The sequence below is a fragment of the Urocitellus parryii genome, chromosome 6 (genome assembly GCF_045843805.1).
Source record: "Urocitellus parryii isolate mUroPar1 chromosome 6, mUroPar1.hap1, whole genome shotgun sequence".
NCBI lineage: Eukaryota > Metazoa > Chordata > Mammalia > Rodentia > Sciuridae > Urocitellus > Urocitellus parryii.
The window spans coordinates 55849119-55858493 of record NC_135536.1 but is presented as its reverse complement, the minus strand read 5'-3'; the positions used below and the strand labels follow the sequence as shown (position 1 = coordinate 55858493).

At 37.5% G+C, this 9375-nt stretch overlaps 1 protein-coding gene across 1 annotated transcript; it reads right to left on the bottom strand.

The window, feature by feature from the left end:
• Window positions 1–443: 443 nt before the first annotated feature.
• Dorip1 (dopamine receptor interacting protein 1) lies at window positions 444–8781 on the bottom strand. Its single transcript, XM_026412658.2, has 5 exons — window positions 8356–8781; window positions 5663–6187; window positions 3920–4009; window positions 2457–2591; window positions 444–824 (listed from the first exon to the last, which is right to left on the bottom strand). Exons 2-5 carry the CDS (start codon window positions 6184–6186, stop codon window positions 641–643), a joined length of 933 nt encoding a protein of 310 aa, XP_026268443.1. The 5' UTR covers window position 6187; window positions 8356–8781; the 3' UTR covers window positions 444–640.
• Window positions 8782–9375: the final 594 nt, after the last annotated feature.

Here is a 9375-nt window from a genome sequence, read left to right as displayed (position 1 = left end):
AATATTTTAGCAAGTAGTTAACTGTAATTTTCCATTATAAAAAAATTTAGGCCCAGGAAAAAAAAAATCTTATGTAAAATTTTTTTTTAAATTGCTGTAGGGAAATTATGCAAAGCAATGGATAAAATAAACTAAGCTATCTGTAAGTTGTACATTCGAACTAAACCCAATAGTGCACTTTGAATTATAGTGAGGTAGGGCAAAGAAATATGGTCAGATATATCTTGAACTTTTGAATTGTATAAACTAAAATACTGACTTTTACTCAGCTTTTACTTGGATAACTAAAAAGAAAAATTTAGAATTCAAATGACAAAGCATTTTCTTGAATTTAAGTAGTATGAAAACCTTTGAAATACATACAAATGAAAAATACAAAGGCCACAAGATATATATTTTATTTAAACATAAAATATGATTGTATAAAAATAACCCAGGAAATATAAAAAAGAAATATAAACATTTTTGCATAGATCTTGAATATAAAACATTTACCTGGGTTAAACACTGGAAAATACACCTCTGAAACTAGTATAGTTGAACTATTTCCTTGGATACCAAGTATACACAAAATAAAAGCCCTTCATCTAGGGGAGCATGGGCAGGCGGGAAAACAATTTAATTTAGCATCAGTCTATATTTATTTCTCTGTTGCTCGAATATAAACCAATGATGACAAGAGGAGAAACTCTGGGGGTTTATTTAACAAAATTAAATTCACATTTCTGAGGCCATCATAGTGCATCCAATGTCCATCAATCTGGAAAGCTGCAGAATAATGGTGTTCTTCTTTATTAAATAATGTGGCACCTTCCAACAAATACCTGTAAATTAAATAATAAAGTATAGTGGAAAATCATAATACTTTGTTTTTAAGAAAAATATTCCTTAAATTCTTAATTAAGAAATAAAAACAAAATTGTTTTTAAAAAGGCATATGTTAAGGGCCTCTGAGTGGCAGGCCACTCCCCTTGTGCTAGGCGTGTAAGTGCAGGTAGACTGCTTACTCTGTAGGCCTGAGGCCATGTGTTGCAGTCCCTGCACTTGCTCCATGGCCCACTCCTCAACTGGTCAATGCAAGGATGGTTAGCAGAAATTGCCTGTAATCTGCTTAGCTACTGCCTGAGTAGATATACATGGTTACTGTGCAATAAAATCAGACCCGCTTTCTGCTTGGTCTCCGGAAGGTCTTGATTAGCCACTCCACAGCCATGCTGTCTTCTACCCTGTTCCGTGGACCTCCTCGCTGGACGAGAGAGAGCCCATGCAGCTATCCATATAAATTATGTACTATAATTGGTGACTTCAAGTAAAATATTTAAAAACCTTGATATAATTGAAGAATTAACAAACAAACTTACAACTGTGCTGTTCTATTAAAACAGTAGAGAACACACAAGAAAACTTTTGAAGGCAAAAGTTAATAAGTACCCTCTATTTCCTGATTTGTATACAGATGATTTTATTTATAAGAACAAGTAACAATTTAAGTTTAAATGATGACCTCCTGAATACAACTCAACACTAATTTGAAAGAAAGTAAGTCAGGGTTTACTATGTGCCTACTAAGTGTCAGACACTGCCCTAAACATAGCATATGCTACCTTATCAAATTCTTCCAATAATGGCACCAGGAAAACACTGTCATCTCTATTTTATAGATAAGAAAACTTACGTGTACACTGGTTAAATAATTGGCCAAAGCTTATATAGCTTGTAAAAAAAATGGGGTAGGCCTGGCATGGTGGTACATGCCTATAATTCCAGAACTTAGGAAACTGAAGAAGGAGGATCCAAAGTTCTAGGCCACCTTGGCAACTTATTGAGACCCGGTATCAAAATAAAATTTTAAAAAGGGGCTAAGGATATTTAGTGTTAGAGCACCCTTGGCTTCAATCCCCATCTGTTCCATAATCCCAAGTTTCTAATCATTGTGGCCACTGTTAGTGACTAATTTCCTGTAAATTTATTTTATTTAACTGGGAATTGAAGCTAGGAGGCCTTTATCACTGAGCTACATCCCCAGTCCTTTTAATTTCTTTTTTAAATTTTGGGACAGGATCTCACTAAGTTGCCAAGGCTGGTTTTGAAATTGCAATCCTGTCTCAGCCTCCCGATTCACTGGGATTACAGGTAATCGGCTAGCTACCTATAGTAGATTCTTTTATTTTTTTAGTATTGAACATTGAACCCAGGGCAGCTTTACTATTGAGCTACATCTCCAGCTATTTTTTTTTTTTTTTTTGAGTCAGAGTATACTTAAGTTGCTGAGGCTGGTCTTGAACTTGTGATCTTATTGCCTCAGCCTCCTGAGACCTTGGGATTATTGGCATGGCCACTGTACCTGGCTTCAATAATATCTTTTTAACGGCTAGTCAAAATCATAAAAGACCAGAATAAACAAAAAGACTTATTTTTTACTGTTTTTGTCAAGCAAGCAAACCCAAATCACCTACTTGTGATCAGATAAATCCAAATAATAGGGTACATATGCCAGATCTTCAGATTTCCAATGTTGCATATTTAGGACAACAAAAGGGGGTGCGCCATGGCAGAAAACTCGCTGAGAAAATTCTCTTAAGCCACCACACCTAAAGTGGAAAATAAGAATCAACATTATTATCTGAGTTGTCTTTATGACTTTAATTTTCTAGTAAGTATAATCATCTATTATAGGTATGGGCAATGATATGGTTATATTTTACCTCATATATTCCTAGAAGTTTACTGGCTACATTTTCTACACTAGAAGTAATACTATTAAAACTCCTGGAGGGCTGGGGTTGTGGCTCAGTGGTACAGTGCTTCCCTAACATGCGTGAGGCATTGGGTTCAATCCTCAGCACGATATAAATAAAGGTTTTGTGTTTACCTATGACTAAAAAATATGTTAAAAAAAAAAAGAAACTCCTGGAAAAGTGAGTCATTTCTTTCCAAGGTTATAAAAGCACTGTGTCTCCTGAACTGTTATAAAAGTCTTCATTTGTAGATATATTTTTCTATTTATATGGTTTCAAATAATGACTCTAATTGCTTTCTTTTTCCATTTAAGATCTTCTATTAGCATTAAACAAGTCCTCTTTTCTTAGTATTATTAGGTATTTAAGCAAAAGGATCAGAATACAATAAAGATAATTATACAGTAAAATCTCGATTAACCGGAATGTTGGGGGGGGGGGAGTCTGGATAATAAACATTAGTGACTACACCAAGTTAGCCAGAAAATAATTTGTTTTAGAATTATGTGTTGAAACATGTTAGTTCACATTTTGGACTTAATAAGAACAAGTTACTGAATGTATTTGTATCTTCCCTTCTTTGGTGATTAGTAATAAAATCATTCTTCCAAATACTAATTTTCATTGTTCAATAATGTAGACATAGAAATTGCTAAGAGACTGGGTTGAGTAGGTTCTGTCCGTGGACTTTTTTTTTTTTTTTTTTTTTTACTAAGTTCAATTTTTTCATTGCCATTTACCTCTTTATCCTAAAGGAGGAATGCAGAAAAAAATCCAGTTAATTGAGGGTCCCGATTAGCTGGGTTCCGGTTAATCAAGGTTTTATTGTACCTACTCAGCAATGGGGAAAAAAAGAAAAGGCATTTGCTTTGTATTCATCAATTAGCTGTAGTACTATATTTTATATAGTGATATTTGATAATGAAAACACAACATAAGATGGCATAGTAGGTCTGTTAAGAAGATTCAAAAAGGTTTAGGCTTCCTAAATACTTATGAGATGCTATTTCATCATATATTAACTTCAAACAGCACATTAATCCAAGAATGTTTTTCCTCTGATATATTTCAAAATAGATATCACTGTATCAGTAATATAGGGAAACAGATAAAGTATATTTCAGAAAAATGTTATCTTAACTATAGAAAACTTTCATCTTAAATGTCTATCATATACTCACCCACGCTCTTCACACAGTTCAATCTTAGAACAGAATAACTCATCCACAGCCAGTCGTATCAAGTTTCCATGTGGAATTTCTTGAGGAGGACTATAATAATTGTAAAATTCATGTAAGAACTGCTTCAACATTTTATAGGCCAATACATTATTGGGATAACAAATTTTACAGGTTGATCCATTATTAGCAGAACCAAGTATACCAAGCACAATCTGTTATCCATTTTTGTATTTATTGCAGAAACCAGTTGAACTCAACTCAATAAATATTCATGCATAAAGGTTTTTTTTTTTTTTCTTTCCTACCAGGAATTGAATTGTGCTTAGCCAGTGAGCCACATCCCTAGCCCTATTTTGTATTTTATTTAGACTCGAGGTCTCACTGAATTGCTTAGCTCCTTGCTTTTGCTGAGGCAGGCTTTGAACTCTCAATCCTCCTGCTTCAGCCTCCTGAGCTGCTGGCATTATAGGTGTGTGCCACCCCGATCCCAGATAATGCATAAAGTTCTCTAAGAAACAAAGTTTTCTGTAAACCAGTCTTGAAATACTCAGTTGTTGCTACTCTAATTAACAAAACCAAATAAACAATGTCCTCCAGCCCCTAAAATCAGAGGCAATATGTTCTAGTGAGTAAAAACTAGGGCCCAGAGTCAGGAGAGCAGCTGATAATTTACCTGACTAGATGCAAATCACAAACATTCTTGGCCTCAGTTACCTGATCTGTTAATAAAATTTTTCCTATATTCTTCAAAGTTGTTTTAAATGCTAGATTTTAAAAAATAGAAGCTTAAACAGCTTATAACAATGAACATATATTAAGTGAGAGAAGTATAAAATATTAGTATCACTGTACAATTACACTTCATTATATTTTTACAAGATTTACAGATAAAAAATACTGGTTTTTAAAAACCATTTTTTTTTCTTTCTCTTTTTCAGTGCTAGGGATCTAACCTAGCCCTGCACGTTAGGAAAGTACTCTACCAACTGAGCTACATCCCCAGACCCACTAGTTTTTAAAAAACAAGATAAATTTATGAAATACTTTTTAGCCCATTATGATGTAAAGTAAGAACATTTTTTTCTTCTGATACATTTAAAAGCCAGCATCACTGTATCAGCAATATAAGGGAAAAGACAAAGTATATTTCAGAAAATGTGAGCTTAATAAATTAATTAGGGTGTGTGATGTACATTCCCAAAGGGAATTAGGATGCTTTTCTGAACCACAGGGCCAAATATCCTTTCTGACAACAACATGTTTGGGTCTGTTTCTCTTCCATGGGCAATTATTCCTTTTTCAGCTCATGTTCCCTGGGGGATTTAATGTTTCCCAGCATTCCACTAGGGCTTGCCAGTTTGGCCTCCCTCTCTGTCATTTACCAGCTTGGATGTCTGCCCTCTCTCTGAAAGCCAAAAACACTGTGCTGCTCCTAGCACGTTTCCCAGTCTGTATAAAAGCTCCTCACATCCACATCCTTCCCAGGTATTAGATGCCAAATTTGGGTTTTCTGTCTATAATTATGTCCTGGCCTTGACATAAGATTTTAAAAAAAATTCTCTTGTTCATCTGGAACTAGCCTTTCTGACAGAGACCCATTTGAAAAATGAAACATTCAAAAACAGGAAAGTGCCCTTTAATCCATTAGTTTGCTATTGAAAGGTTACACATACATACATACATACATATATATAATACTGATTTAAAAACAAAAGCCATGAAACAGACATTACAGCAACTTACTTTATATTAATTGTGCGCTGCTGATCTTCCTGTACTCGAGTCGGGCATCGCCAGTTGGAACAGTAACTCTCTTGAATGGTAGACATGAGATTTTCGAGATTTTTTGTAAAGTTATCATGCTCATTCCCAAACAAATCAATTATTAATGAAGCTTTATGAACTTCAGATTTGTATTGCTGTTTTTCCATTTTGTCCCAAATCCAAAGTAGCTTCACAGTTGTAAAACTGTAGGTGTCCATTAAATAAAGAAAACAGTCTACAAACTCTCTACCAAAATGAAGAGAGAGTTCCCTAGGAAAATTTTCATTTTCATTAAGAATGACATACAATAACATCAAGAATCCATCTATGGTGCAGGTATTTTTCAGTCTTATTTCAACATAGAGTGGTGTACAGGATACTGCTTTGCGGCCAGCTTTGATAGTAAAAACACCTCCCCAAGGAAGAACAGGCCTCCAAAATGATCGATCTTGGTTATAGTTATTTTTAATTGATGCTTTGATCTCTTCAAACAGTGTCTTCATCCTGCATTTGAAAAGTTTAAAACAGAACATGTAAATGCATGTACAGTTTTAGGGGCAATATTTATGATCTCCATAAAGACCATTTAAGAAGACAGAACTTTTTTTGGGGGTACAGAATAGCCATCTGATAGGCATATATATTAATTATATTGCAGATTTTATCTGTATAGGAAAACCATATAATAAAAAAAATCCTAAATGAAAATAAACTAAATTTGTTTAGACATATTCCTAAAGTAAACCTCCTCTTTCCTTTAAAATTGAAGCTGTGCTTCCATTTCCTTATATTTGTGTTTCCCCTTAAGAAACTGATATAGTGGAATCCTTAGTTTGGGGCTATAGGATAAGAGCCACTTAGTGTTCTTTATATTAATCATACTATACATTTTATCTGCAGTATTAAAAAACCTGTGTATAGCAAAGGTTTAGACAAAGACTAATTCTGGCATTTAACTTCCCCTCACCTTAAGGATAGCTAAATACTTTCTTTTCAAAGCCACTGACACTATTTTGATAAACATGTTTGTACCCTAAGTATGTTTTATAAAGCCAAAAAAATTTTTTCGAAGTTCCTATTAAAATTGTATTGGAAAAAGTTACTTCATTTTACTTGGGACAAATAGATGTATAAACTAAAAACACATTGTTTTCTAACTTTTACAGAAAAGTGTATTTTTATGAAAAAAAAGGAAGCATCTGAAGAATAAGAACAGGGAATGAAGTGACTGAAGTCGGTGTCTTATACTGACCATCTTTTCAACTGCTTCATTTTCCCAAGCACAACATGAGCCCAATCCCCAATAATACTGCAGACCTGTGGGTTTTGTGTGAAAAAATTAAGTTCAAATCTATTTCACAATACTAGCCAACTAAAAATTCGGTTCTACAATATATTAGATAAAACACATGCAGTGTTTTCCATCTGAAGCAAGATATTGTGGACTCTAAAATATTCAACACTATATTTAGTTTGAAGTGTAAATGTTTATATATAGTCTGCTAACATGGCATGTCGGAGGTCAACCACTTAGAAATAAGAGGGTGTGGCAAATCTAAACTTTAGGAAAACACACTCATTTCTTAATAGAAGCTAACTTTCGTTTTCAGAGATTTTAAAAAACCATAAGCATTCAAATATTTTAAAAATTAAAATACACTTTTTCATGATTTGAGCTATATCTCTTGAATTTTAAAGAACCCTGTAGCAGGTTTAAGATTGCTTAAGAAGCTTGAGTTCAGATTCCTAATACTGCATTGGAAAGGATGATTTAATCTAGTATGTTTTCAAATTATCTCTTAAACATGACCAAATGAAGGTAACTGTAGCTCTTCAAAGCAATAGTTATAATCTGAGAAAATTAAACCACAATGCATGGCATGAACCTAACTTTAGCAAGGGAAGACTGGAAGAACTAATGGACACTGAACCTAGTTTAAGCATTAATTTGGTGATATGCTCAAAAGTAGACTGCAATAAAAATAGGGAAAAGGAGAAAAAAAAAAACGATGGAGAGATGGCTGCAGACAACTTTACTTTAAATTGCCTTAAGTTTTGCCACATCGTTGAAAAGGTTGTTCCGTTAGGCAATGTATTGGAAACACTGGAGGACTTACTTTCCTGCCTCAACAGGGCCTCCAGTTGAATAAATCTGGAAAACCCTCCTAACCTCCATTTCCTTGGCAAAACACCACCTTTTCTTTCCAGTCATTCCCAAGAGTGGCAATTTGTACCCCAAGTTGGCAGAAAGGATCAGACTACCTGCCCTAGGCACTGAATGCCATACCTCCAAATAATTCAGAAGTCCTAGAGTCCCCCCTCGAATAAGCGCCCCCGAAATACTCCTCTGAAAGAACGAGCACGCGCTCCTCTTGGAAGCGCTGCGGGACAGGGACCTGCGGCGCGCGCTAGGGACACCCCTTTCCAGCTCTCTCCTCTGGCCACGCCCACCCGGCTGCGCTCCCTGGAGGCCTGGCACCGAGGGCTGGCTCCGCACAGAGGGCGAGTCCCGGAACCTGGAGCGAGTGAGACTGCTGGGCGCTCCTGCCTCCATCCGGGCAATGCCCCCGCCGAGAGCCTGGGACTGCGAGCAAATGGGCGGGAAGGCCGGGTCGCGGAAGGCATTCACACATCGGCCAGTCTCTGTCCACTAGGAAACTGAATCCTCGTACCTCCCCGGGGACCGAAAACCGCCGGTGCCGCCGCACCCGTCGTCGCCGCCGCTTGCTCATGGAGAGCCAGGGCTGCCACCGCCGCCGCCGCCGCCTCATCTACTAGCACCGCGGGCTGTCTCGGCCTCCCCCGGCGTGAGTGCTGGGCTCCGGCACGGCCTCCATCGCACCCGCCGCGGCGGGAGCCACAGCAGCTCCAGCGCCCAGGCCTGATCCGACCCGACCCACGGAGCCAGGACCGCGGGAGGCAGGACGCGTCGCTTCTTATTACGGAGGAAGATTCGGCCTGACCTCCGCCCCCCTCCCCCCAGACCCCAGTGTCCAGCTGCCTAACCGCTCTGCTGCGCAGGCGCGAAGACGCCCTGGCCAAACGTGCGTGTATCGAGTGTGTATACAACGTCCAGAATTGCCCAATGGGAACCAGGATCAGGTGTGGGGGGCGGGACCTCGCGGAGAGGGGTGGGGCTCCAGTGTGAGAGGCTGGGTGGGGCAGCCGGAAAAGGGTTGGGTTTGCACGGAGGCGGAGCTTATTGGCAAAAGCGATTGGCTTTTTGAGGTTTGTACCATTTTAGAACTTTACTTGGTTTCCTCTTAAATTCTTTATTCACATGGGAGAAGTTCTGTTTTCTCACTAAATTGTGGATCTATAAGATTTCAGTTTAATGATATATTTAGGAAAATATTGAATTGGTGTGCCATATGCTAGTGTTCAAGATTAGCTAATATGCTGTAATTTACAATGAAAGTTAAAACCATTTAAAAAATTAGATAGCCTTAATCCCATTTTAGGGTTGAAAAAGTCAGGGTTTAAAAAATTAGTTTTGTACATGGCAGATTTCCACACAGTAGGTGACAGAGCTGGAAATTGAAGTTAGGATTGCTTAATACTAGAGTTGTGGGGCTCAGCCACTGTTTTTATTAAGCCCTCGTTTTTCGTATTTTTTTTGTTCAGTTAATCTTCCGTTAAAAAGTAAAAGCCCCACAGACTCTGCTAGGAGAGAATGGGCCACCCTCTACCTG